Source organism: Dendropsophus ebraccatus, unplaced genomic scaffold (assembly GCF_027789765.1).
Source record: "Dendropsophus ebraccatus isolate aDenEbr1 unplaced genomic scaffold, aDenEbr1.pat pat_scaffold_668_ctg1, whole genome shotgun sequence".
NCBI lineage: Eukaryota > Metazoa > Chordata > Amphibia > Anura > Hylidae > Dendropsophus > Dendropsophus ebraccatus.
This window is the reverse complement of record NW_027210267.1, coordinates 61,137-88,800: the sequence shown is the minus strand read 5'-3', so window position 1 is coordinate 88,800 and position 27,664 is coordinate 61,137. Positions and strand designations below refer to the sequence as shown.

Sequence of the window (27,664 nt, the reverse complement as noted above, 5' to 3'; positions counted from 1 at the left end):
CTAAAACCTATATGAACACCACCCGGCCAAGCGGCCCTGACCCCCCTAATAACGGACAAAATAATAGCATCAGAAGAGGGAAATGGCGGCGACAGTAATAGAATAGGCGGGAAAGAGAATATCAACTTAACATCGTGTTCAGCAATCAACGGAGAGTAGGCGGGGCTGAAAGCTCATTGCAAAAAAAAAAAGACACGCCCCCCAGTGTGAATCAATACTCAGTCTCTGTCAGGTCCGCCTACTTCCTATATAAAGCAAGGACTCCTAAGCGCGTCTCTACCGTTGTTTCTTACAAGCTCAGAGAATGTCTGACGCGGCAAAGGATGGAAAAAAGGTCTCGTAAGGGAGGCGCCAAGAGCACAGGAAGGTGATCCGGGATAAACAGACAGGGCATCACAAGCCCGCTATCCGCCGTCTTGCTCGCAGGGTGACGGCGTCAAGAGAATCTCCGGCCTCATTCTATGAGGAGACTCGCGGGTTCCTGAAAGTCTTCGTGGAGAATTGTTGATTCCGCGACGCCGTCACCTACACCGAGCACGCCAAGAGGAAGACCGTCACCGCCATGGAGGTGGTGTACGCCCTCAAGCGCCAGGGCCGCACTCTCTACGGCTTTGGAGGTTAATCCGCTCCCATTCGGCTCCATCTCCACAACCCAAAGGCTCGTTTCAGAGCCGCCCACTCTTCTATAAGAGGCTACAATTCCTGGGAAACATTGCTGTGGTTGGCAGTGTGCAGTCTCGGAGGGGCAGCAATATGGGGTTTGTGAACAAATCAAGATTAAACATTATACATATAAACCGAGTGAAAGGATCCACCACTAAAATCAGTCACCTGTAGATGGCGCTAAAACTCTTGAAGCTGTTGAATTTCAAAATTCCCGCCCGTCGCACACCCGTTCTTGTTTGGTCGCAGTCGGTCTGACTCCCATACATAATAGAGATGTCGGAGCTCTATACTGACTGCTCTCTCCGCGTTATCTTTACTGTCAGCACTCAATATAACCCGGCAAGGGGATAATTGTTTTGGGGGGAAAGCTTATGAATACAAAAACGCACAGACCACCCCCAAGGACAGAGTTCTCATATTCCGGTTTTGTCATGGGATAGTGGAGCAGTAAACAACGTATATGGAATGTACTGTAGTTATGTAGCTCCGGTCTCCTGAAATAAAGGCACTGCAAGAATAGCGGGCGGGCTCCTCAACATGCTGTGCCGGGCTATAGGGTATATACTGCCTCAGCGATGTAATACCACACAGCCAGCAGTGGCAGCGTCACTGTGCAGTATAGTAAGCTAAGCACTATGCAGGCATGTCATCGGTGTCCGTTTGTAACGGGGGGAAAACAATGAGAGAAGTCAGCACGATCTGCGCTGATGAATGGGGGCGGCTCTACATTTATTAGGCGGAAATCGGGGATGAGAACCTTCACCTAATTGTATAGAGACCAAGTAAAAAAATGGAAATAAACGATTGAGTGTAACCGAACTGGAGTGACGTAAGAATTCCCATTCATAAATACTATGCAGTAAATAACTCAGCGTGACAGTAGGTGTCGCTGTTTCCCTATATCACACCGCTACATAGTAAAGGAAATCTTACTATATATAGGACATATTTTTCATCAACATCTTGAACACGTAGATCAGTTAAGAAAAACAGAAAAAGGAAAACGAACCTAGCTGAATAGATAAAACTACGGGAGAAGCTCCAGCTCTGTTCTAGACAACGTGGGTGGCTCTTAGAAGAGCCTTTGGGGTGATAAGAGAAGAGCAGGAGGCGAGGCCGCTCACTTGGCGCTGGTGTACTTGGTGACGGCCTTGGTGCCCTCGGACACGGCGTGCTTGGCCAGCTCTCTCCGGGCAGCAGCAGGCGCACGGCGGTCTGGATCTCCCGGGAGGTGATGGTAGAGCGCTTGTTGTAGTGAGCCAGGCGAGAGGCTTCCCCCTGCGATGCGCTCGAAGATGTCGTTGACGAACGAGTTCATGATGCCCATGGCCTTGGAGGAGATACCGGTGTCAGGGTGGACCTGCTTGAGCACCTTGTACACGTAGATGGCGTAGCTTTCCTTCCTGCTCTTCTTTCGCTTCTTGCCGTCCTTCTTCTGGGTCTTGGTCACGGCTTTCTTGGGAGCCCTTCTTGGGCGCTGGGGCCAGACTTGGCGGGATCAGGCATGATGATCACTCACAATCCTCCTTCACTGGGACAGAGAAGAATGCTGCTCTACCCTCCCGCCGCAGCCCTATTTTATACCCAGCCCATGCAAATGAGCGCTGCCGCCTGCTCGACCCTCTACTGGAGGAGAGAGTCACCTGACCGGGGAGCGCGTCATAATCCCCGCCCACAGCCGGCTATTGGCGTACCTACAAGCAGGCTGCCCGTTGGCCGGATTCAAATCTACCCAATGACAGGAGGCGGAGGGCGGAGCAAGGAAGTATAAAAAGCCGCAGACGCCGGGCGAGGGAATCTGATCGTGATAGCGCACGAGCTCGACAATGTCCGGACGCGGCAAACAAGGAGGCAAGGTCCGTGCTAAGGCCAAGACCCGCTCCTCCCGGGCAGGACTGCAGTTCCCCGTCGGTCGTGTGCACAGGCTTCTCCGTAAGGGAAACTACGCTGAGAGGGTTGGCGCCGGCGGCTCCGGTCTTACCTGGCCGCCGTGCTGGAGTATCTGACCGCTGAGATCCTGGAGTTGGCCGGCAATGCCGCCCGGGACAAACAAGAAGACCCGCATCATCCCCCGTCACCTGCAGCTGGCCGTCCGCAACGACGAGGAGCTCAACAAGCTGCTGGGTGGGGTGACCCATCGCCCAGGGAGGCGTCCTTCCCAACATCCAGGCCGTGCTGCTGCCCAAGAAGACCGAGAGCAGCAAAGCGGCCAAGAGCAAGTGAGCTCCGCTCATCCATCCGGTACCGTCCGCAACCCCAAAGGCTCTTCTAAGAGCCACCCACCACCTCCTCATACAGAGCTGTCACCGCTATTATTACTACATATAGCACATGGCTGGTAGAGGCTGCAGGATATCGGCGCTGCCGCATACAGATGGGGGCGCTGTTACTAGTAAATGACACTGACCTCTAGTGACGGCTCCTCCCGGCCCCTCTCATCTCTACCTACAGCCCCCCCCCCCAGGACTGACTGCAGAGGGAGTGTCCCCTCGATGTATCTGCTGCGGAGCATCATAACCCCCCATCCTCCTCCTACATGGTTGGTAGAAGGCATCGGCCTCACTGCTCGGGATCCCCCTGACCTGTTACTAGAAGTCTCGTCTTCCCCGGGGATCAGCCAATCAGCGCGCAGTATCCGGGCTGTTGGACGGTTTGTATTTCCCGCTCATTGTACGGCTATCAGCAGCACAAAGCTCCCCGCAGTGTTAACCCTTCAGTCCCCGCTGTATTTCTGGCTCCTATTGTTGCTGAGATACAACTCCTCCTCCTCCGATCACAGTGACCACGTCCTAGCTGCCAGGAGACTGATGACACCGGGGGGGATACACTGCAGTCACCGGAGCACAGCGCCGCGCACATCACACAGCCACCACATGTAGTCCTGGGCGATCTCTTACACAGCAGACACTTAGGGGTTAATCCCGGCACTTACTCTCTCTTTCCGCCCGGGGGCGGCCTGTATCCGCATACTGTGCTGGGGAATGGGCGGCGGCTGTAACATTTATCAGGCGAGAATCGGAACTTTCACCTAATTGTATAGACGCAAAGTAATAATGGAAATAACCGCATTGTGTGTAACCGAGCGGCAGGAGTGACGTAACAACTTCCCATTCATAAATAGAAGGCAGTAATAGCTCAGCAGTCACAGTAGAGAAATCCTGATCCCCCAACAGCCCCCAATAACCCCGGACCATCACTTCTATGTCTCCTATATACCTGCTGAGACCCTCACATCCCCCATGTCCGGTACACACACCTGCCTATAATTCATTGTTTCCCCACATCTCATCTCATAATAATTACTAATAAACATAAATCGATAGAGAACAGCAGTGTTGATTTGTTGTTGTGCCAGTGTTATAGTTGAGCTGAGGATTCGTTACTTTGTGCTGTTTACCGGGAGCAGAGTTGTCTTTTCCTTCCATTACTCATACTGCACAGGGCTCCTTGTACTTCTATTACCTACCTTTAGTTGTTGTACCTTCTATTCACTATGTATCTCATTACTTTGTATCACTATATATTGCTGCTATTACTGAGCTGAGGGTTCGTTGCAGTGTGTTCTGCTGTATTTCCCTGCGCACAGATGGCTGCTACATGATGTGTTGTACACGATGTTATGTACATGCATATAGCCACACTTGCATTGGTGATTCATTACTATATGTTGCTGTGTGTTGATGCTATTGTTGAGCTGAGGATTTGTTAGAGTGCGTCTCTCTCTCTCTCTCTCTCTCTCTCTCTCTCCTTTCTCTCTCCCAGCACAGTGACTGCACAGTAAGTGCTCAGACTGAGGTGATCTCCATAGTGGCAGGGAAGGACCTACAGGCCTTTGTTCTGTAATGTTATTATGTTTTGTTTCTGCCATCTTGTGGTACATAGAGGTAACACATGGTAGAAAGCGCTGACGGGCTTCCTGCTCTGTTTCTGACCACTTGTTGTAGTTCTGATGAGTAGTCAGACTGTTCTATTTCTATCCACTGTGCTCGGCCTATTCCCTGGGTTATATTATTCTCCATGTGATGGGATTTCTTGTTGGATTTAGATAAAGTTATTGTGGATTTTGTTGTCTTTATTGGTGGTTTCTTTCGTGTTCTTTATTAGTATTAATGGTTTTCCTGACGATTCATAGAAAGGTGAATAGTTTCAAATAAGCATTAAGGTCAATACGGAGAAGGGGGAGGGGGGTTGGTATAAAAGTTCTCCTAGTGTCAAATCCTGATTATTGTACAGTATAACGGCTGTCTTTATTATTATTATTATTATTATTAATAATAATAATAATAATAATAATAATATAGGTGTATACGGGGGTAACAATTCTCCTCATACTTTTTCCTGCTTTACTATGCTCCAGGGTCTCTTACAGTCCGTTTTAGTTGGTTACTATTTTTATTGTATGTCGTTCTGATCGGGATATTCAGATTATTTATTCTATTCGTTTTTCTCCCTTTTATTTCTTCTCCAATAATGATTCCCTCCTTGTGGTTTCCTCCTCTCCTTCACTATCGTCCTTATTGCTGAACTGGTTTGTAGTTGATTCTCTCGAAACCCACAATGAACCCAAATGTATCAGTTCCATCACCTAAAGCAGGCATGTCCAAAGTCCGGCCCGCGGGCCATTTGCGGCCCGCGTTCCGAACTTTTGTGGCCCCCCAGGTATCCGGCAGCAACACTGCTCTAGTGCACAGAAAAGGAAAGCCGAAATCTCGCGATGTCCGAGATTTCGGCTTTCCTTTCCCGTGCACTAGAGCAGTGTTTTCCAACCAGTGTGCCGCGGGCGCCGTCCCCCTCACCTACTGGCCCGGACGTGCTCCTCCAATCAGGGGAGACCAGGAGCGTGGTGCGCCATGCACCACGCTCCCGGTCTCCCCTGATTGGAGGAGCACGTCCGGGCCAGTAGGTGAGGGGGACGGCGCCCGCGAGCATCTCAAGGAAGGTGAGCAGGGATGGGGGAGAAACAGGGGAGAAGCAGGGGGGAGAGAAACATGGGGATGGGGGAGAAGCAGGGGGGAGAGAAACATGGGGATGGGGGAGAAGCAGGGGGGAGAGAAACATGGGGATGGGGGAGAAGCAGGGGGGAGAGAAACATGAGGATGGGGGAGAAGCAGGGGGGAGAGAAACATGGGGATGGGGGAGAAGCAGGGGGGAGAGAAACATGAGGATGGGGGAGAAGCAGGGGGGAGAGAAACATGGGGATGGGGGAGAAGCAGGGGGGAGAGAAACATGGGGATGGGGGAGAAGCAGGGGGGAGAGAAACATGGGGATGGGGGAGAAGCAGGGGGGAGAGAAACATGAGGATGGGGGAGAAACATGGGGATGGGGGAGAAGCAGGGGGGAGAGAAACATGGGGATGGGAGAGAAACATGGGGATGGGGGAGAAGCAGGGGGGAGAGAAACATGGGGATGGGGGAGAAGCAGGGGGGAGAGAAACATGGGGATGGGGAGAAGCAGGGGGGAGAGAAACATGGGGATATCCCTTTTGTGTTTTTCGAAACAGGCCCAGGTTTCACACTGAGTATAAATACATTTAGAATCTATATTATTATTATTATTATTATTATTATTATTATGTATAATATGTCCTGCTTTAGTGTCATTTTGTGCCATTTTGGTTGGTGGTGTGCCCCGGGATTTTTTAATTATAAAAAGTATGCCGTTTTCAATAAACTTTGTAAAAAAAAAAGTTTATTTGCATTCATTTTAATGGTCCAAAGAATGTCAAGCAAAATGGTCGGCCCCCGCACATGTTCACTTCAGCAAATTTGGCACTCTTCGAAAAAAGTTTGGACATGCCTGACCTAAAGGTTTCTTCCATTGCAGGAATATTAATAATCAATACACTGTATAGGGAATATATAACTCCTTTGTAAGAGCAAAGTAGTTATATTATTTATATAGTGAGGGCAGGAAGAGAGAACATCAGTATAATATACGGAGGAAACACAAGGCCGCCCTATGTCCCGGGATTATACAGAAACTCCCAGAGTCATTTGAGGGATCAATGCTGATTTATAACTATTCACCTTTCTATGAATCGGCAGGAAAACCATTAATACTAATAAAGAACACGAAAGAAACCACCAATAAAGACACCAAAATCCACAATAACTTTATCTAAATCCAACAAGAAATCCCATCACATGGAGAATAATGACATATATGCCTGTAATGCCTCAAAAAGCTACCAACCAATCAGGGGCGTTTGGACATCAGGTTTAACTTATAGAAGGGGGCGATCTATAACAACAGCCATAACCCTGAGGAAGGCCGACGTGTGAGCTGCAGCAACGGGTAGATACTTATTGTCTATAAAAGATCCATACAGTGACGTCACTAACTCATATACACTTACATTGCAGAGACGTCCCTATAGCCAGGGGTTCTGCAGAACCTATGGCAGAAGTGAAGTGGCGCATGCGCTAAATACAATTCTCCTGATATTTCGCACTGTACCATTTTATTGAAATTCCGGGGTCCCTCCTCTTCTTGTAGAGCAGCAGCAGCAGCAAGTGCTTAGTGCTGGGGGAAGTTTCTTTAGTCTTACTAGTTACGGCAGGAATCCTCCGTATTATACACTATATTTATACATGACCGGGCAGGGAGCGAAGCCGCCGCCTGTGTTACCCTCCCGGGCTCTCCCTAGCTCCAGGCCGTCCCCGCATCGTCCATTCAGCTTCCAGGACGGTGGGAATTGTAGAAAAGATCCGTGTGACGGTGACCGGTGCCGGGAATAGAAGGAAGGAGCCGCCGCAGCGGATTTATCCTCCCGGATACACAGAGATGTGCAGTCCGGCAAGACTTATGGCGGAGATCCCGGGGTCTCCTCCCGGCTCCTGCCCAGAACCTCCGCCCGTGACGGGCATAATCGGTCAGGGAGGATGTCCGGGAAGAGGGAATCAGGGAGAAAGCGAGATCACCTGTCCGGTTCTAACCGAGAAAGGGCTCTTCTCCCGGGCAGGGAAACACAAGGGGGGAGCGGAGAAGAGCTGAGACTTGGACGGGATGGGGGCGGGACCTGTTTTCTGTGTCAGCCAATAGCAGCTCAGGCCGATGGCAGTTTAGCAGCCAATCACAGGCAGCCGCTGTACATATAAGAAGCGCTGCCGGCTGCGGCCTCAGCATTTATCTTCCAGGATAACTTTTTCCTGTAACCGATCACACGATGGCAGAAACCGCGCCAGCCGCTGCTCCTCCCGCCGAACCGGCCGCTAAAACCAAGAAGCAGCCGAAGAAGTCTCCTGCAGGGGGCGCCAAGAAGAGCAAGAAACCCTCCGGTCCCAGCGTGTCCGAGCTGCTCGTCAAAGCCGTGTCTGCCTCCAAGGAGCGCAGCGGGGTGTCCCTGGCGGCCCTGAAGAAGGCTCTGGCTGCCGGAGGCTACGATGTAGACAAGAACAACAGCCGCCTGAAGCTGGCCATCAAGGGGCTGGTGACCAAGGGGACCCTGCTCCAGGTGAAAGGCAGCGGCGCCTCCGGCTCCTTCAAGCTGAACAAGAAGCAGCAGCAGGAGACCAAGGACAAGGCGGCCAAGCCCAAGAAGCCTGCCGCAGCCAAGAAAGTGGCCAAATCTCCTAAGAAGCCGAAGAAGGCTCCGAGCGCGGCCAAGAGCCCGAAAAAGGCCAAGAAGCCTGCAGCGACCGCCGCCAAGAAAGCGGCCAAGAAGCCGAAGGCTGCTCCCAAGCCCAAGAAAGTCACCAAGAGCCCGGCTAAGAAGGCGGCCAAACCCAAGGCTGCCAAGAGCCCGGCTAAGAAGGTCGCCAAACCCAAGGCTGCCAAGAAGAGCCCGGCTAAGAAGGTCGCCAAACCCAAGGCTGCCAAGAAGAGCGCAGCTAAGAAATAATCGGGAGCCTCGCCCTGTACTTTACCCCCACAAAGGCTCTTCTCAGAGCCACCACCTCCTCCCGGCAGAGCTTTATGACCCCCCCACATAAACTAGTGTCTACACTCCCTCCCCGTCTGTAGGACGTCACAATATCCAGTCAAGCGCGGTCCATAGGGTCTAGCTCCCCTTCTGGCAGATAAGAGAGCCACTTCCATAATATCAGTCAGTAACCAACCGCGCGCACTTGTATCTATTTGTGCCGCTGTAACACTTTGTAGTGTCAGTATTTGGGATAAGAGAAAATAGCACTTGTTACAGTGTGGTAACTGTGCTGTTCTCCTCACTTATCTGTATGTTATTCAGATGTTTTATACGTGCATTGTTTACATTCATTCCTTGTTGTATTCATTACATGTATTCTTGTTGTGCTGCCATCTGCTGGCCAAGAGTTTAGACTCCCCTCCATTTTCACATTTTTTGGTTAGTCCCTTAGTGGGTGTGTCTTATAGCCCAGTCTCCACGTCACTTCCTGTAGCAGGCATTCTTCATCCTGCTTCTGACTGGAGAAGTAGTGCTTGCTTGGGCTTATCAGAGTCATAATCTTCTGACCAGAAATTACGAGTGTCAGCAAGGTATCTTCTAGGAAAGCAGCAACAGCACAATATAACTACTATACCGCATCCGTGACTAAGCTGTATGTGAAGTTATTAAACTACGTTCTGCTCAATTTCCTACTCTACCTGACGCTTATTCTGGTTCCTGTCTGCCTCATATGCTGGAATACAAGGTAGGAATCTCCAGTCAGGCCCACTAGTCAGATAAACCTTCACTCGCCGCATGTGGGGACAGAACAGTCAGAAGATTCACTTAAAAAGCCCAAAATCACAGCTAGAAACTGCCTGTAACCCAGACCAGTCAGAGGTCTCCATAGCAACAAGCACATGGTCAGCTAATCTGAGACAGCACGTCTGGACAGGCCTCAGGACAAGCACAGTGTGTGTCTGCTGTATTCTACACCTGCATAGAAGTCTTCCACGAAGCATCCCAAGCTGTTTCTCATATCTTACATGAACCTTTCACCACTCAGTAGAAGAACAGTTTTGTGTGTGAAGCTCCCTCAGACCATACCCCTCCTAAGAGACTTGCTGCATACCACCTCCCATTGGTCTGGCCACCCAGACTTGAAAACCCCACAAATCACTCAAATAACGCTGGGAATCATATCGGGGTGTCCTAAAGAAGCTGTGCTGCGATTTTCAGACCCCAATTCCAAAGTTAATTTTCTTAAAGAGACAGTACACTTTAAATCAAAATGGCCGAAAAGCATCCCGAGCAACTCCCCAGTGATAAAACACAGCAAGGACAAGTCGATAGTGATGATTTGGAACAGCAGGAAGCAGAACTCACACTTCCAACAGACCAAGTTGTCCGACCAAGACGCTCTCTCAAACCGACACTAAAGGTAATTGAAAATTATCATACTGCTAAAAATGAGCTCTGTGATGACCTGGAGGAGAGATGGAAACGAGTTACCTCCCTCATGGCAAGTCTTCAATCCTTCAAGGGTGACGCCGAGAGTCAACAAGATGCTGTTGCACGGCTGAATACAGAGCATGAAAGATATAAGAGACTGTTTGCAAAGTATATCACCTTCTTAAAAGCCTCTAATATCGATGAAGCCTTAACAGAGCTGATCAAGGCAGAATCATCAGAAATAGAAAGAGACACCATGGTGCAGAATGCTAAAGATAAAGCGGAGCTCCGTATCTCTCATCTACAAGAGACTAGATCACACAGATCAAATTCATCTAAACGTTCATCACGGTCATACAGATCCTCGTGCTCAAGAAGCTCAGTCCTGAGTGACAGAATACTAGAGGCCCGCATAGATGCAGAGCAATCCAAAATAAGACGTGCCTTCAGAGAAAAGGAAGTAATGGCAGAGGCTCAGATAAAGATCCTTCAAACAGAGATGGAAGAGGAAGTTGCAATGGCCGAAGCTAAGGCTAAAAAAGAGAGTGCAGAAGCAGAGGCTCAGATAAAGATCCTTCAAACAGAGATGGAAGAGGAAATTGCATTGGCCAAAATAAAAGTACTCGAGCAAGCAATGAGCCAAAGTCTCGATCCAGTTTGCTTGCCACAAGAAACAGACAATCCTGTCGATCGCACCAATGACTATGTGCTGAATCAGTTACCTGCAGCCCCCCCTATTTCTAGCGCCATTCAAGCTGACAACACTGAAATCTCCAAGTCAGCTCTACCTGCAGCTACGGTGCCACCTATAGCACCCGCACAAACTGATGATCGTCACCCAGATGTGCCTTCTCAAGGACAACTATCACAGGAAGATGGTTACCGAGCGTTTTCTGGCCTAGTCGCGCAGCACAAGCAGCGGTCGTCAGAACTTATAGAGGCTAAACCACAGCTCAACCCTGCAGCGACATCATTCTACCCTGGAACATCTCACCCTTTCACGCCAACCAACCCATACGCCCAAGGGGTACAACGAGTTGACACGGCAACAAGAAGTGAGAAAACAGATATATCTGAGTTCGCAAGGTACATGGTTAGCAGGGAGCTGATCAACACCAGTCTCTCCAAATTTGACGACCGCGCAGAGAGCTACAGAGCCTGGAAAGCAACCTTCAAAGCTGCCATCGCCAACCTCAACCTTACCGCAGAGCAGGAGCTTGATCTCATGGTCAAATGGCTGGGCCCTGGCTCTACAAATCGCATCAAGAGCTTAAGGACTGTCTATGTGGGACAAGCTGAAGCAGGTCTTGCCGCTGCCTGGCAGAGACTTGAACGTACCTTTGGCAGTGCCGAAGCAATAGAGAAAGCCCTATTCAAGAGACTGCAGAACATCCCAAAGATTAATCTGAAGGAAGTCCACAAGCTTCAGGACTTAAGCGATCTGCTCATGGAACTGGAACTTGCTAAAAGAGATCCTCGTCTATCTGGACTATGCTATCTGGATACCGCCCATGGGGTAAACCCAATCGTCACAAAGCTGCCATACAGTTTGCAGGAGAAGTGGGCAACATCAGTCTCAAGATATAAGAGAGCACATGATGTCACCTTTCCACCATTCATCCACTTCTGCAGGTTCATCGACGAACAAGCCCAGATGAGGAATGACCCCAGTCTTGACTTCCTGGAGCTCAACACTCCAGCTGCATCATCATCAAGGTATGAAGGTGCCACACAGAAACACAGAGACTTTAAGAGCTGTGCGAGTGTTAGAAAGACTAACCTGCCACCACCTGCAGCATCCACGGGTAAACACCAAACTAACTCATCAAGAGACAAGTCCTTTAATCGTGAATGTCCCATTCATAAAAAACCTCACTCACTAAATAAATGCAGAGGCTTCAGGTCCAAACCCATACAGGAACGCAAGAAAATCCTCACTGAGCTAGGAGTATGTTTCAGATGCTGCGCCTCATTGGAGCATATGGCTAAGGACTGTAAATCTGCCATTAAGTGTGAGGAGTGTCACAGCGACAGACATGTCACGGTTATGCACCTAACCCCACCCACCTGCGATTCATCGGCTGCAATTACCAGTATTCCCACTACAAGCCATGGCGGGGAGCCTCAGAATCGTGCTAACTCTACCACTGATGTTTCCTGTTCATGCTCGGAGGTATGTGGGGAGAACCAAAGGGACAAATGTTGTGCCAGAATATGTCTGATCAAGGTTTACCCAGAAGGACAACCAAAAAAGGCTCTAAAAATGTATGCAATCATTGATGACCAGAGCAACCGGTCCCTAGCCGGACCTAAATTCTTTGAAGCCTTTGGGATCGAGGGACCCACAAAACCCTATACCTTAAACACCTGCTCAGGCAGCATAGAGACTTGTGGCAGAAGAGCACAGGGATTCATTGCTTCTCCCATCAATGGAGACACAGAGATACCCTTACCTACACTGATTGAATGCGACCAAATACCTGATCACAGGGATGAGATTCCTACCCCAGAAGCTGCATTTCACCAACCACACCTAAGGCACCTGACCAGTGTTATCCCACCCTTGGATATGGACGCTGAAATTCTACTCCTGCTTGGCAGAGACAATCTAAGGGTACACAAAGTGCGTCAGCAGTGTAACGGTCCTGACTATGCCCCATACGCCCAGAGACTGGACTTAGGATGGGTAATCATTGGAAATGTATGCTTGGATCAATCAGGAATTGACTCCTTTAAGACTTACGTGCACAGGGACGGACGCACATCTTGCATCAAGCCGTGCCCTCATCACTATAAGGTCAAGGAGAAACCTCCAGACCTCATACAGCTGCCTGACGTCATTCCCTCCCCCTATGCTGACAACTTGGGGAGATCAGTGTTCCTCACAACGAAGGATGACGATAAAGTAGCCTTGTCAGTAGAGGACAGAGACTTTGTCAAGATTATGGACAGTGAATTCTCTAAGGAGGAAACCAATCACTGGGTTTCTCCACTACCGTTCAGAGCTTCCAGGGTAAGACTCCCAAACAACCGGGAACAAGCTTTGCAAAGATTTAACTCTCTTCAGCGTTCCCTAAACAGCAAGCCTGAAATGAGAGAACACGTTGTCACGTTTATGGAAAGAATATTCCGGAACAACCATGCAGAACCAGCTCCATCCTTGAAGAAGAACGAGGAGTGCTGGTACTTACCTTCATTCGGAGTATACCATCCCAGAAAACCTAATCAAATTAGGGTTGTATTTGACTCAAGCGCCAAACATCAAGGTGTGTCACTTAATGACGTCCTTCTCACAGGTCCCAATCTGACAAATAACCTTGTCGGAGTCTTGATGAGGTTCAGAAAAGAGCCTGTTGCCATCACCGCTGATATTGAACAGATGTTCCACTGCTTCATAGTCAGAGAGGACCACAGGAACTTCCTCAGATTTCTGTGGTACAAGGACAACGACACCACCGAGGAGATGATGGAGTACCGCATGAGAGTACATGTATTTGGGAACAGCCCTTCACCTGCTGTAGCGACTTATGGCCTTCGCAGAACCGCCAAAGAGGGAGAGTGTCATGAATGCAACTTTGGCGCAGTCCTCGGTGCGTAAGGTACGACCGAGACTGTGCTTTTGGCCATGATTCTGCACTTTTATGTTTGTATTTCATTTATGTCTGAACCTGGTCTGAACACTGTCTTATTCCAGCCCTTGCTGGGTGGTGATTAGCAGGCTTCCACCACACCCGTGTCCACCTGTGTAGCTCTCTGGCAGGTTCAGAGTTAAGCTTTCTTGCTCTGGTTTCTGTGATTGAGGGATCTTATAGCCAGTCAGTTTCCTTGTTGTCAGCTGTGTATGCTCTGCAGTCAGGAGGCTGCTCCAATGGGATTCTGGACCGGGCTCTGATTCACTATAAGTTGTTCTCAGTATCCCAGATCATTGCTGGTTATTCAGTATAGCTTCCCTGTCCTGTATCCCAGCTCTGCCTGCATCTATCTGTGTTACCTCTGGTTTTCTGTCCCTTGCCTTGTTTTCTGACTACCCTTGCTTGCTGCCTGCCCCTGACCATATTGCCTGTTATTCGACTACCCTTTTGGATCCTGATTTTGTACTTTTGCTGCCAGACTGTTGTGACCCGGATTGCTGACCATTCTTCATTGTGTTTTGTCTGTCTGTCTTGTCTTTGTGTCCCACCTAGCCAGTGCAGGGACTGCCGCCCAGTTGCTCGCCGCCATTTTAGGGCGGAGTGTGGCAAGTAGGTAGAGGACAGTGGGCGGGGCTGAGCTTAGGGCTCACTGTCTTGTCTTGTCCTGCTGTCCGGATCCTAACAGAGAGTCCCAGTATGGAAAGGATGCCAGAGACTTTGTAAAAAAGGACTTCTACGTAGATGATGGACTCAAATCATTACCTACTGAGGAAGAGGCAATTGATTTACTTAAAAGGACTCAAAACATGCTGTACCAAGCCAAACTACGGCTACACAAAATCGCTTCAAACAGTCTGGCTGTCATGAGAGCCTTCGAGTCAGATGATCATGCTCCTGGATTCAAGGACATAAACCTGGGTCAAGACGATCCACCAGTGCAAAGAAGCTTAGGCCTGAGGTGGGATCTGTCCGCCGACTCCTTTGGCTTTCAAGTAAGTCGTGCAGACAAACCCTTTACAAAACGTGGTGTCCTGTCAGTTGTGAACAGCCTATACGATCCACTGGGATTTGTAGTGCCCATCACCATACAAGGTAAATCCCTACTGAGACAGCTTTCTGAAACCATCAAGGATTGGGATGCCCCCCTTCCTTCTGATAAGGAGCAAAAGTGGGAAGCCTGGAAGCAATCTTTGTATGCTTTGGATCAGATCCACATCCCAAAATGCTATGTCAAAGCCTCACTTACTGCCAGCAAGGGGAAAGAACTGAATATTGGCACCAAGCCCATCCAAGATCAGCTGGCAGAGAAGGGTTGCACCTGGATTTTCAATCCTCCTCATAGTTCCCACATGGGAGGCACCTGGGAAAGGATGATCGGGATCTCCCGCAGCATCTTGAACTCTATGCTTATGGATGTGAATTCTTCAAGACTCACACATGAGACTCTGGTTACTCTTCTCGCTGAGGTTTCCGCCATCATTAACTCAAGACCCCTTGTTCCAGTATCAATGGATCCTGAAGCACCAGCTATACTGACTCCAGCTACTCTTCTCACCCAGAAAACTGGGAATCAACTGACGCCAAGTAGAGAGTACACTCATGGAAACATCTACCAAAGACAGTGGAAACGTGTACAACACTTAGCGGATTACTTCTGGAACAGATGGCGAAAGGAGTATCTTGTGATTCTTCAAGGAAGAAGAAAATGGCAACACCAGAAACCAAACTTGAAGAAAGGAGACCTCGTATTGATGAAGGAACAACAAACCGAAAGGATGGACTGGCCTATGGGACTAGTTACAAAAGTTCTTCCCAGCAAGGATGGCAAGATCCGGAAGGTGGAGTTGAAGATCTCCAGGAAGGGTGAGACCAAAACGTTTGCAAGGCCTATCAACAAACTGATCCTGATATTGCCTGTTGAGGATGTTCCTGGCGGATGAACAGGACTGAACTTTCCTTTAAAGAACTTTATTCCTCAGTTATGAAACAGGATTATCTCACTGTTTATATTGCATATTAACATGTTTTGTTTCAGGTTTTGCACTATATTTCATAGAAATTAGTTTATAGTGAAATCCCCCTAGGGAATTTCAGACGGGGAGTGTGCTTTTCTCCTCACTTATCTGTATGTTATTCAGATGTTTTATAAGTGCATTGTTTACATTCATTCCTTGTTGTATTCATTACATGTATTCTTGTTGTGCTGCCATCTGCTGGCCAAGAGTTTAGACTCCCCTCCATTTTCACATTTTTTGGTTTGTCCCTTAGTGGGTGTGTCTTATAGCCCAGTCTCCACGTCACTTCCTGTAGCAGGCATTCTTCATCCTGCTTCTGACTGGAGAAGTAGTGCTTGCTTGGGCTTATCAGAGTCATAATCTTCTGACCAGAAATTACGAGTGTCAGCAAGGTATCTTCTAGGAAAGCAGCAACAGCACAATATAACTACTATACTGCATCCGTGACTAAGCTGTATGTGAAGTTATTAAACTACGTTCTGCTCAATTTCCTACTCTACCTGACGCTTATTCTGGTTCCTGTCTGCCTCATATGCTGGAATACAAGGTAGGAATCTCCAGTCAGGCCCACTAGTCAGATAAACCTTCACTCGCCGCATGTGGGGACAGAACAGTAACCTGCAGCCATTAGAACTCGAAGCTCTCGCCACAAGGTGTCGCTGTTATACTGTAACACAATGTAGCTGTCATGTGAGTACACCACGATTGTAGCCTGCTGTAATAAACAGACGGGATGTGAGGAGACTACTGATTCGGGCCGCTGTGAGCATGCACTATATATTGTAGAGGCATTCGGTTAATCAGGGTGAACGCCCGAGACGCGTCACCGATTCATGGATGAGGGAACACGGGGGAGGGCGCTGTTACCGGGAGTTCCTTCCTTCCACCCGCTGAGAGGGCCGGATGGGTCCGCCTCTCCTGAATAGATATTACCGACCCAAAGCAGCAGCTATGTTCTGGCGGGCTCGTGGATGTATAAATTAGCCAATGGGATTCAGGGGGTGTGGTTTACAGCAGCCAATGAGCAGGACACCAGCACTATAAATGCTCTGCCTTTTCCTCCGCTCCCATCACATCTCAGTTGTGCCCGTCTATAGAGCATAATGGCCAGAACCAAGCAGACAGCCCGTAAGTCCACCGGTGGGAAAGCTCCCCGCAAGCAGCTTGCCACTAAGGCCGCCAGGAAGAGCGCTCCCGCTACAGGTGGAGTGAAGAAGCCGCATCGTTACCGTCCCGGTACAGTGGCCCTCCGTGAGATCCGCCGCTACCAGAAGTCCACCGAGCTGCTGATCCGCAAGCTTCCCTTCCAGCGCCTGGTGAGAGAGATCGCCCAGGACTTCAAGACCGATCTCCGCTTCCAGAGCTCGGCGGTCATGGCCCTGCAGGAGGCCAGCGAGGCTTACCTGGTGGGCCTGTTCGAGGACACCAACCTGTGCGCTATCCACGCCAAGAGGGTGACCATCATGCCCAAAGACATTCAGCTGGCCCGCAGGATCCGTGGGGAGAGGGCTTAGATCTGCCCCGGGCACCGCATACACCACAAAGGCTCTTTTCAGAGCCACCAAATCCTCCCTTAAAGAGCAGCAGAACTCGAACTCCGCCTTACATGTCCCCGACCCCCTTCTCTTTCCCCCAGCACACGTCAGTCTGCTGTCGTTAACCCTCTCTGCGCTGAGCTAGATGTATTCACTATAGTGTTATAACACGTGCTAGATAAATGTTCTCGGTGCTGTTCTCCGGTGACTGCAGTGTCTATTGTGGCTGTTACAGGAGATCAGTCTCCCCACGCCCGTCTCCTGACAACTGTGACCCGGGTCAGGTTTCTATAGAAGAGAACACGTGATGTCAGGAGGTGCCAAAGGAATGGCCAGTTACAATCTAATGAGCAATAGGGACACAAGGGCCAAATGACAAGGTTAAGATACAAGACATGGGTCCAGTCCTATCTAGTAGAACCCCCTCCCATCGTGGTGCATGGACACATATACAGAGTAGTCACCGGTAGGGGGCACTATACACGTGGGATTTCCCTGACACTACGCGAGGGCAGGTGGTGCTGAGTATATTGCTGGCTCGGGGCTCTTGATGCACTTGGTTCCTGGGCAGCTGGGATTTCTATCGTGACTTTCTATCTTGGTTTATTACTTGCTTATTATTTGCTTTACATGCGCGCGCTCCTTCTATCGTACACGGACGTTCTGTGACTGTTTTGTCAATCTCCCCGTTCTTTTCTTGCTTTGCGGTAGGATCACTGCTGATATCCGACTGATCTCCGTATTCCTGACGATTATTATGGGGTTTTTTTTTTCTGCCAGAATCGCATTAGACACTGGTCACACTAAAAGCGGGAACCTAGCAGCGACGGTTACAGAAAGGGCGGGAAGTTCAAAATCTCCATGTTCAGCCAATCAGGGAGGAAGGGGAGGGGTCAATGATCAAACTGCACGTAGGGATGTCCCGGAAGTGAGTCATCTGTGCGGTTTTCTGTCAGGTCCGCTTATTTCCTATATAAGCAAGGACTCTAAGCGCGTTCTCTTACAGTTGTTTCTTTACAGCTCAGAGAATGTCTGGACGCGGCAAAGGAGGAAAAGGTCTCGGTAAGGGCGGCGCCAAGAGGCACAGGAAGGTGCTCCGGGATAACATCCAGGGCATCACCAAGCCCGCTATCCGCCGTCTTGCTCGCAGGGGAGGCGTCAAGAGAATCTCCGGCCTCATCTATGAGGAGACTCGCGGTGTCCTGAAAGTCTTCTTGGAGAACGTGATCCGCGACGCCGTCACCTACACCGAGCACGCCAAGAGGAAGACCGTCACCGCCATGGACGTGGTGTACGCCCTCAAGCGCCAGGGCCGCACTCTCTACGGCTTTGGAGGTTAATTCCGCTCCCATTCGGCTCCATCTCCACAACCCAAAGGCTCTTTTCAGAGCCGCCCACGTCTTCTATAAGAGGCTACAGATCCCGGTCCTCTCGCTGCCGTGTCTATGGAAAGTAGGGCACAAACAATCCAGCCCTAAAGGGGTTCATCTTTTGTCTGATGACTGAAGGGTATTGTGTCAGAATATCGGGGGTCGCGCCAATTTGATGGTGATTAACCCTTCCGTATCTGCATTGTTTTCTGCTATATTGGGTCTCATCATTACAAAGACGTTCACAACTGAATTAATCGAAATGTATATGCTCGATTGTTTATAACTCTGAATTGGATTAAAAGGCTGAATTAGTTTTTTTTATATGAAGCCTTTAGAAATCACTGAACAATACACATGCGGAGGGAATTATTAGATCTAGCAAGCAAACCAATCAGTAATGTCCGGAGACTTGTGTGTGTGCACGAGGCCCAGAACATCTCCTCCTGTCCCGGCAGCTTCCTTCTAGTCTATTAGGACCGGAGAGACACAAATGACCTGGAGATAAAGCAAGTGATTTCAGAAGGTCAGGACGGATTGAGCAGCAGGTATGGAACATGGATAAGAGCTGATTTCTATAAAGGAATAGATTGGGAATATGGATATAAGAAGGGAACAGCTCTATGATATGTTCTGTAATCCCAGCCACTCGTGTCATTATTAATCTCTGAATATATAATAGAGAATAGGGCAGGATTGTGCAATATATGTGTGAATCTAAGAGATTCCAATCACCAGAAAGCTTCCCTAGCGTCCCATTGGCATCACAACAATAGGGGTATTTTCGCCCCTGCGAGCCCCTGGGACGAAGGAATATTTAATGAGAACATATAAACTTTAATGATTTTTCTCAATAAACCCCTCCCACAGGAAGTATAAATAGATCCTCCTCCCCACAATCATCAGTCTTTTTTTCTTCGTCTCCTCTTAGCCCCAGGGGACCTTGCTCCCTCCCTCTTTTGTGAGACTTGCCTAGGTGGTTTTTTCTTAAACTACCTGGGTTCCTTATATGTGGGGATACTCCCTCTTGAGGATATGTATGTGTCCCTCTTTCTCTTACCTTACTGTCTTCTACCTATGTTAGGTTTTTTTCTCCTGCGCGCGTTCCGGGCGCCATCTTGGTGACGCGATTTGCGTCATCATCGGGCGTCGTCGTCTGATGACGCGGTTTGCGTCACGTGGGGGCGGCGTTCGGTGACGCGATTTGCGTCATCGGACCTCTAGGCCGGCCCCAGATTGTGATTGGATGAGGGCGTCATGTGATCAAGATGACGTCACACCCGGAAGTACGTACGGCTGCCGGACACTCCTGGAGCACAATCTGCATTTAAAGGACCCAAAGCTAGGTAAGACCGTGTCTGACTTCTTGAGGTCCTGACAACTGAAGCTGCTGCTACTACTCTGTATACTGCTGCTGAATACTGCTGAATACTGCTGATACAGTGCTGGATACTGTGTTTTACACAGACTGTGTGCTCTATCTGTGCCTCTTACAATGTAAGTGTTGCTGCCATCTAGTGGCGTTTTTTATTATTGCAATCTCTGATTCAGGCTAGGCCTGTTGTATTCAGACGGACTCATTGATATATACATGTGTATGTTAACAGATGTCTGCTATGGAAACCAGTGATTCAGGGAAAAGAGGAGCTAAGCGTAAACACTTTGCTTGTGCGGAATGTGAGACTCCACTTCCAGATGGCTATGAATATCGTACGAGAATTTCTTCTAGCAAACACTAAGGTTCCATTTTGTGTGTATGATATATCTTACATGTGATATATAATTTCAGTACGTTGTGCCTCTTGCCGTCCTAAGAACACTGGGGAACCAGATACACAAGATGTCGTAATTTGGGTAAAGGATTTTGTAGAAAAATCATTTGCTGCCAGAGAAAGCCAACTCTCACGTCATAAAAAGAAAAATAAGCGTAGTATTTCTCCTTCTGTTTCCCATCGTGTGAGTATCTGTAGCCTAGGGCTTGCAGTGTTGTTCTTATACTCTATGCTAAGTATAGTTCTTTTTTAACCCTAGGGGTCTGAATACAAGGTGATTGATGAGGTTGGATCTTCTTCTGATTCAGACTCATCTTCTACTTCCGAAGATGATAATGAAGTGTTTAAAGGCTATTTCCCTGTGGATAGCATTAATAAGTTACGTAAAGCCGTTCAGGCTGAAATTCATCCGGAAGAAGTAGAAGATGGTCCCTCTGCTAAAAAGCCTAGGGCTTTTTCGGTAGGGGAAACTTCTATGTCTATGCTTCAAATAGAATGGAAGAAACCGGAAAAAGCTCCGGTATTAAGTAAAAGATTCAAAACCTTGTATGTCCTCAAGGAGGAACAATCCAAGGATTGGGCTGAGCCACCTAAGGTAGATACGGCTATAGGAGCAGCAGCAGCCCAAGGGGCAGTTGCTATATCTTCTTTTGAAGTGGCAAGGAGTCTAAGGAGATGGTTGGCAAAAGCTCAAGAGAATCTTGAATCTGGAGTGAATAGGGACAAGGTCCTACGTTCATTCAAGAAAATTAATATGGGAATTGATTTCCTGTGCGATGCAGCATCCCAAGAGACCAGACTGGCATCCAAGTCTATGGCCTTATCAACCGCAGGTCGTCGTGCACTGTGGCTGAAACCTTGGGCTGGGGATGCTAACTCGAAATTCCAACTATGTAACATGGAATTTCAGCCAGGAAGACTGTTCGGTTCGGAATTGGATAAACTAATGGAGGAAGTTTCGGACAAAAAGGGGAAGTCGTTACCTCTAACTTCTGCTAGTGGATCTTACACAAGAAATCGTGGGTCCTTTCGTAGAGGAAGATCTCCTCAACGAGGTAAAACCAGGTACCAGCTCAAAGGGAGAGGCAGATACTATAATAAAAAAGGGTCTGGTAAGCAACAAAAGGATGCTAGTAAAAAGCCAGACTTCTGACGCCAGAAGCACTCCGGTAGGAGGGCGTCTTACCGAGTTTCTCCCTGCCTGGATCAGATTAATAAAGGACCTGTGGGTCATAAGCATTATCCAATATGGTTACGTGCTTCCTTTCTCGGCGCTTCCCCCCCCAAGATTTCTTCTCTCTCGTCTCCTAGGTTCAGCAAGACAGCCAATATTAGAAGAAGAAGTCCTTCACCTCCTAGACATAAAGGCTCTGGAAGAGGTTCCTCCAGAAGAAATCGGATTAGGGATCTACTCTCCGATATTTCTCGTGCCCAAGCCGTCAGGAAGGTGGAGGACCATTATAGATCTAAGATACTTAAACAAGTATATGATAAAGAAAAAATTCCGGATGGAAAATATAAAGTCCGTAAAGAATATCCTCCAGGAGGAAGACTTTATGGCCTCAATAGATCTGCAGGACGCCTATTTCCACATTCCAATTCTGCCTGCACACAGAAAGTATTTGCGAATTGCGGTCCATCTACAAGGAAGGGTAAGTCACCTTCAATTCAGAGTTCTTCCCTTCGGCATCACATCAGCCCCCTTTGTATTCACAAAGGTTGTTTCGTCTATGATGGTCCTGTTCAGACTCCAGGGAATAAAGATCATTCCCTATCTAGACGATTGGTTGATTATGGCCCAGACTCAGACTCTTCTGAGCTCTCAACTGAACTATGTCTTGGACATTCTTCAGCAATTGGGTTGGATAATCAATCCAGAAAAATCAGATCTGACACCATCCAACAGAAAAATTTTTTTGGGATTCATAATAGACTCATCACAGATGAAGCTGTTTCTTTCACCACCCAGAGTAATGCGCATACAGAGAGGCGCTCAGTTTCTAATCCCTCCACGTCAAGTGTCGATTCGGACTTTGATGAGATATCTAGGTCTTCTCTCTTCAGCCGCAGACGCAGTCCCGTGGGCGTTGTGGCATATGAGATATCTCCAGAGAGAAGTGCTGACAGTCTGGAATCGACAGATACAACATCTAGACACACTTCACGTACTGTCCACAAAGACCCGCCAATCTTTAACCTGGTGGAGACAGGTCAAGCACGGGACAGGCATACTAGAACCACAATGGATAACGATAACCACGGATGCGTCAGGCTCCGGGTGGGGAGCGCATCTAGAAGAGATGACGATATCAGGTACCTGGAACAGCCAAGAAGCGGCTCTCCCATCCAATGTACGGGAGCTAAGGGCTATATATCTAGCCCTTCTTCATTTTTCGCAGAGACTAATTCAGATGGCTGTCAGGATCCGTACGGACAACATTGCATGTGTTGCATATATAAACAAACAGGGAGGCACCAGATCTCCCCTACTTCTCAGGGAAGTAGAACACATATTCAATTGGGCGGAACCCAGAATAATGAAATTGACCGCACTGCATATAAGAGGTATCCACAATACATTAGCAGACCGTCTGAGCCGAGGAATGACGATACCAGGGGAGTGGTCGCTTTCAAGGAAAGTGTTTTTCCAATTAACCCAAAAATGGGGACATCCTCAAATAGACCTTATGGCAACGAAAAGCAATGCCAAACTGAGGAATTTTTGTTCCCTATACTCGGCGGACAATCCAACGGTGGTGGATGCGATGTCTATCCAGTGGAAGTTCCAGCTGGCATACATCTTTCCTCCGATCTCCATGATCCCCAGGGTCATAATGAAGATCAGGCAGGATCAAGCGTCAGTAATCATGATCACGCCATTTTGGCCCAAACGGTCGTGGTTTGCCCTACTCATGATGATGAGCAGGGGAGAATTTTGGAAGCTTCCAATGATCCCAGACTTAATATCCCAGGGTCATCATCTTTGCCAGGATCTTCCCAGCCTCAACCTAACGGCCTGGAGGCTGAAGGGTCTTTATTAAGACCGGAAGAATTCTCGGATAGAGTCTTACAGACCTTATCTCATGCCCGCAGCCATGCAACCAACTTGTCATATGCTCGTGTATGGAGAATTTTCCAAGCCTGGTGCAATTCTAAAGGCTTGAATGAAAATAAACCTTCTACTCCTCAGCTCCTGGAATTTTTCCAGGAAGGCTTTGACAAGGGACTAACTCCAGGTTCCATCAAGGTTCAGATTGCGGCCTTATCAGCCCATCTGAAGTGCAGGCTGTTCCAGATATCAGAGGTAAAAAGTTTTGTCAAGGCCATTACGAGACTAAGGCCAAGATTGAATAGGCATATTGATTCATGGGATCTCTCTTTAGTTCTACAACAGTTATGTCTTCCCCCATTTGAACCACTGGAGACAGTGGATTTGAAATTTCTTACTCTAAAATGCGTTCTTCTTCTGGCAGTGACGTCGGCCAAACGTGTGGGAGAGCTTCAGGCTCTCGGTTCTACATCTCCATACATTTTATTTTCGGAAGACAAGGTCACACTCAGATTCTTGCCAGGGTTTATTCCTAAGGTGGCTTCATTTGTAAACATAAATGAACCCATTATCCTTCCGGCATACTCACCGTCGGATCCATCTCAGGAGATGGATCTTTCTCTATTAGATGTCACTAGAACTCTAAAAATTTATTTAAACAGAATGGACCCTTTGAGAAAGGAAGAAAATCTGCTGATCCTTTTTTCAGGAAAAAACAAAGGGAAAAAGGCCTCAAAACCATCTATTTCCAGATGGATCTGTGAAGCTATTGAGGTATGCTATTCTACAGCCGGTAAATCGCCACCATCCTTCACTAGAGCCCACTCGACTAGAGCTGTGGCTTCTACCTGGGCAGAAAGATCTATGGTCTCCTTGGAAGACATCTGTCAGGCTGCTTCATGGTCATCTACCTCTACGTTTGTTAGGCATTACAGGCTGGATGCTAAACTTTCGATCAGAACAGCGTTTGCTAGATCAGTACTTAATGCCGCTGTTCCGGATGTCCCGCCCTAGGGGATGATACTTGCTAGTTCCCCTATCGTTGTGATGCCAATGGGACGCTAGGGAAGCAAAAATTATTATGTTAATTTGTTTTCCCTTAGACCCATTGGCATCACAAGACTCCCTACCCTTCGTTATTCTTGTTGATTGACTGATGATTGTGGGGAGGAGGATCTATTTATACTTCCTGTGGGAGGGGTTTATTGAGAAAAATCATTAAAGTTTATATGTTCTCATTAAATATTCCTTCGTCCCAGGGGCTCGCAGGGGCGAAAATACCCCTATCGTTGTGATGCCAATGGGTCTAAGGGAAAACAAATTAACATCATAATTTTTGCAAATCACTGTACAGCAACTTGTCCAAATGTTACTGTATGTAATGTAGCCTTGTTATGTTTTAAATTATTGTGCTGTTCCTATTTTAACAAATAATGTCCCTGCAAAGTATTAGACTTCATGAAGGCCACTGCATACATAACTGCACTATATAATGAATATTTTAAATCTAAAATATTTTAGATGTTGTATCCATAAAATAAAAACACAAAATAGTCTGAAATATAAATATAGCAAAAATAAAATAACATGGATGATAATGTATTAATCCATGTACACACTTTTCTTGTGTCCTAGATCCCTGCTTGCTGTCAATAAATGGAATCATTCGGGATCCTTCTCACAGCAGAGGGTCTGTTACAGTTGTATGTGGTCTAGGACAGTCATTAGCCTGGATACAGTCCATCTGCACCGATACATTGTAGCACAGATGACTTTATCACTCCAGAGACTTGTGTAGCATTATAACAGGTGTTCAGTATTAGGTCTGCACAGGTTTTCTGGATGTGAACAAGGATCTTTTAGTCACTGACAGCCAGCAGAGATCTTGGACATGAAGAAACTGAAACACAGAGCCGGCTACACAACCATATCAGAACTTTTCATTATACAGTGATTATATTTTATTTATACAAAACTTTATACCAGCGGTCTGCAAATGGCGGAACTGATGGGAAACTACAACTCCCAGTATGCCCTGGCAGCCTGTGAACAGACAGACAGTATATATCACATGAATAAACAGACATGTACCTCCCTCTGTGTAATGGTCTTTATACCAGGGTGACTCCTACCTGAGAGAACATCAGGGGGACCAGGGAAAGGTAAGTATGCATTATTTTCCTGTATACCTTCAACAGCAGACAGTACATTAGACAAGTTGTTTTGTATGTGTCAGTAAAAACAAAAACTGGGAAAGGCTTAGATATGCCATCGGTGTTTGCATCAATGTACTGAGAAACCAGCACTGAAGTAGTCTTAAAGCAAGAGGGTTTTTTTATGCTTGGATACTTTCCCCTGAACAGTTCCAGAAAAAACATCCAGATAAAGGTTGTAGGTCTTGTAGCCACCACTAGGGGGAACTGGCTGCAGGTGAATTCCTTATTGAGTTTAGTCACAGCTGTAAAAATCTGCACAGTGAGCGCCCCCTGGTGGAAAACAGCATTGCCTGCACCACCCCAAACATTATCATCATCATTCATCAATACTCAAAATAATAAAATGACATTAAATAGTCCCCACTAGAGATGAGCGAACTTAAAGGGCAACTCCAGTTTAAATCAACTGTGTAAGAAAGTGCCAGAGATTTGTAATTTACTTCTATTAAAAAAATCTCAAGTCTTCCAGTACTTATCAGCTGCAGCATGTCCCACATATCTATGCCTGTGTCTATGACATACAGCAGCTGATAAGTACTGGAAGACCTGAGATTTTTTTTAATAGAAGTAAATTACAAATCTCTGGCACTTTTGGACACTAGTTGATTTGAAAGAAAAAAAAAAAAAAAAAAAAAAAATCACTTGAGTTGCCCTTGATATTTACGAGCTGAGATTCATTCCGAACTTATTGCAGAGTTCAAAACAACTTTTTAATAATGGCAGTTGCGCATCTAAAAAAAAAAAATTAAAAAAAAATTGTACGCGCACCTGTCTGTGCTCCCCCAGTGTATCCAGTCACCTGCAGCCCGTTCAGCCAATCACTGACTGAGATGGGATAGGACCATGACCAGTGATTGGCTAAGCGGCCTGTCACTCTAGTGACTGCAGTGCATCTCCATGACAGTGAGTACCGGTGTGAACAGTCTCCTGGCAGGTAGGACTGTTCACTGTGAAGGGGTCTCTAAGAATCATGGAGCAACAATAGGAGCCAGAAATACAGTGGGCGCTGAAGGGTTAACAGTGCTGTATATGACTTCTCTATTACACGGCCATTATTACAGCATCTCAATAAGATAAAAGACTTTCTGCATATTACTTATATATAACTACTAAGTCTATACAGAGATATAGAGTCTGCATGAGAAGAGGGAACTCCGACCACTATAAATATAACTTTACAATGATCTAGAACCCAGTATGACAATCATAGGCAGCCTGATGGTGAGTTACCTGATGACGTTTATCCTGTAAATATTCTCATTCCCCAGCCAGAATCAGATAGACGGCTGCCAAATTCCATCTTGTAACCGGACCACGGGTGCCTAGTGGTAAATACAGCCTGCCTCTCACTATTCCACATGTCGACTCTCTGTCCATCCCTGCACTGTATGGAGTGGGGTCAGTAGCCAAGTCTGCTCCATACATGTGGCGCAGTGTATTTACAGTGACAACTGCCCGTGGTTACTGGAGAACGTTAGACCCAGATGCTGAACCTGCTTAGTGATTAGCAATTGTGGCAACTGGTGAGCATCTAGTTAAACAAGTTTTTTTTTGCCCCACAGGGATTAAGAATATGATGGTGTTAAAAAAAAAGGATTTTTTTTTCCCTATTAAAACCCCCATACCCATGTAGCGGAAGTGATAGATCTAAGGCTAGTTCACACAGAGTAAAACTGGCGGAATTCTGCGGCAGAACTCTTTGCCTGTATGACAGAGGCTGGCGGGATTCTGCAGCAGTCTATGGGAGGCTCGCACACCTCCTCTTCCACGCCTCTCTGCTCAGAAGAATTGACACGTCAATTCTTCCGTGGGAGAGAGAGAGGCACACGAGCCAGTATGACACAGAGACTGGTTGGATTTTCCGGGCGAGGTTCTGCGGCAAAAATCTGCCACTTTTCTCTGTGTGAACTGGCCTTTTAGAGATGAGAAGAAAAAAGAAACTATGTTATGAATTAAAATCTATGGAAGAGGTAATTGGGTAATTGCCTTCTCCTTCCCAGGGTTGGGGTCAATAAGACATCACCTCTCTGCCCTACTGCCCCTCAGTGATTCTCATTTATTGGTTAGTCCCTTTGTGCGTCTTCTTATGATACATCTAACCAGCAGAGACACAA

General features: G+C 47.6%; 3 protein-coding genes and 2 pseudogenes across 4 annotated transcripts; 4 read left to right on the top strand and 1 right to left on the bottom strand.

Annotated features, from left to right (window-relative positions):
- Positions 1–1,786: 1,786 nt before the first annotated feature.
- Positions 1,787–2,172, bottom strand: LOC138778628 (histone H2B-like; annotated as a pseudogene).
- Positions 2,173–2,492: 320 nt separating this feature from the next.
- Positions 2,493–2,902, top strand: LOC138778627 (histone H2A type 1-like; annotated as a pseudogene).
- Positions 2,903–7,831: 4,929 nt separating this feature from the next.
- On the top strand, positions 7,832–8,535 carry LOC138778632 (histone H1B-like). Of its 2 annotated transcripts, XM_069956477.1 has the most exons (2): positions 7,832–8,419; positions 8,462–8,535. In XM_069956477.1, exons 1-2 carry the CDS (start codon positions 7,832–7,834, stop codon positions 8,504–8,506), a joined length of 633 nt encoding a protein of 210 aa, XP_069812578.1. In that variant the 3' UTR covers positions 8,507–8,535. The 2 variants fall into 2 exon arrangements, with proteins under 2 accessions (XP_069812578.1, XP_069812577.1); XM_069956476.1 differs by having other exon boundaries at positions 7,832–8,529.
- An 8,176-nt stretch (positions 8,536–16,711) lies between these two features.
- On the top strand, positions 16,712–17,122 carry LOC138778629 (histone H3). Its single transcript, XM_069956474.1, has one exon. It carries the CDS (start codon positions 16,712–16,714, stop codon positions 17,120–17,122), a length of 411 nt encoding a protein of 136 aa, XP_069812575.1.
- A 1,008-nt stretch (positions 17,123–18,130) lies between these two features.
- LOC138778631 (histone H4) lies at positions 18,131–18,530 on the top strand. Its single transcript, XM_069956475.1, has one exon. It carries the CDS (start codon positions 18,172–18,174, stop codon positions 18,481–18,483), a length of 312 nt encoding a protein of 103 aa, XP_069812576.1. The 5' UTR covers positions 18,131–18,171; the 3' UTR covers positions 18,484–18,530.
- The last annotated feature ends 9,134 nt before the right edge of the window (positions 18,531–27,664 follow it).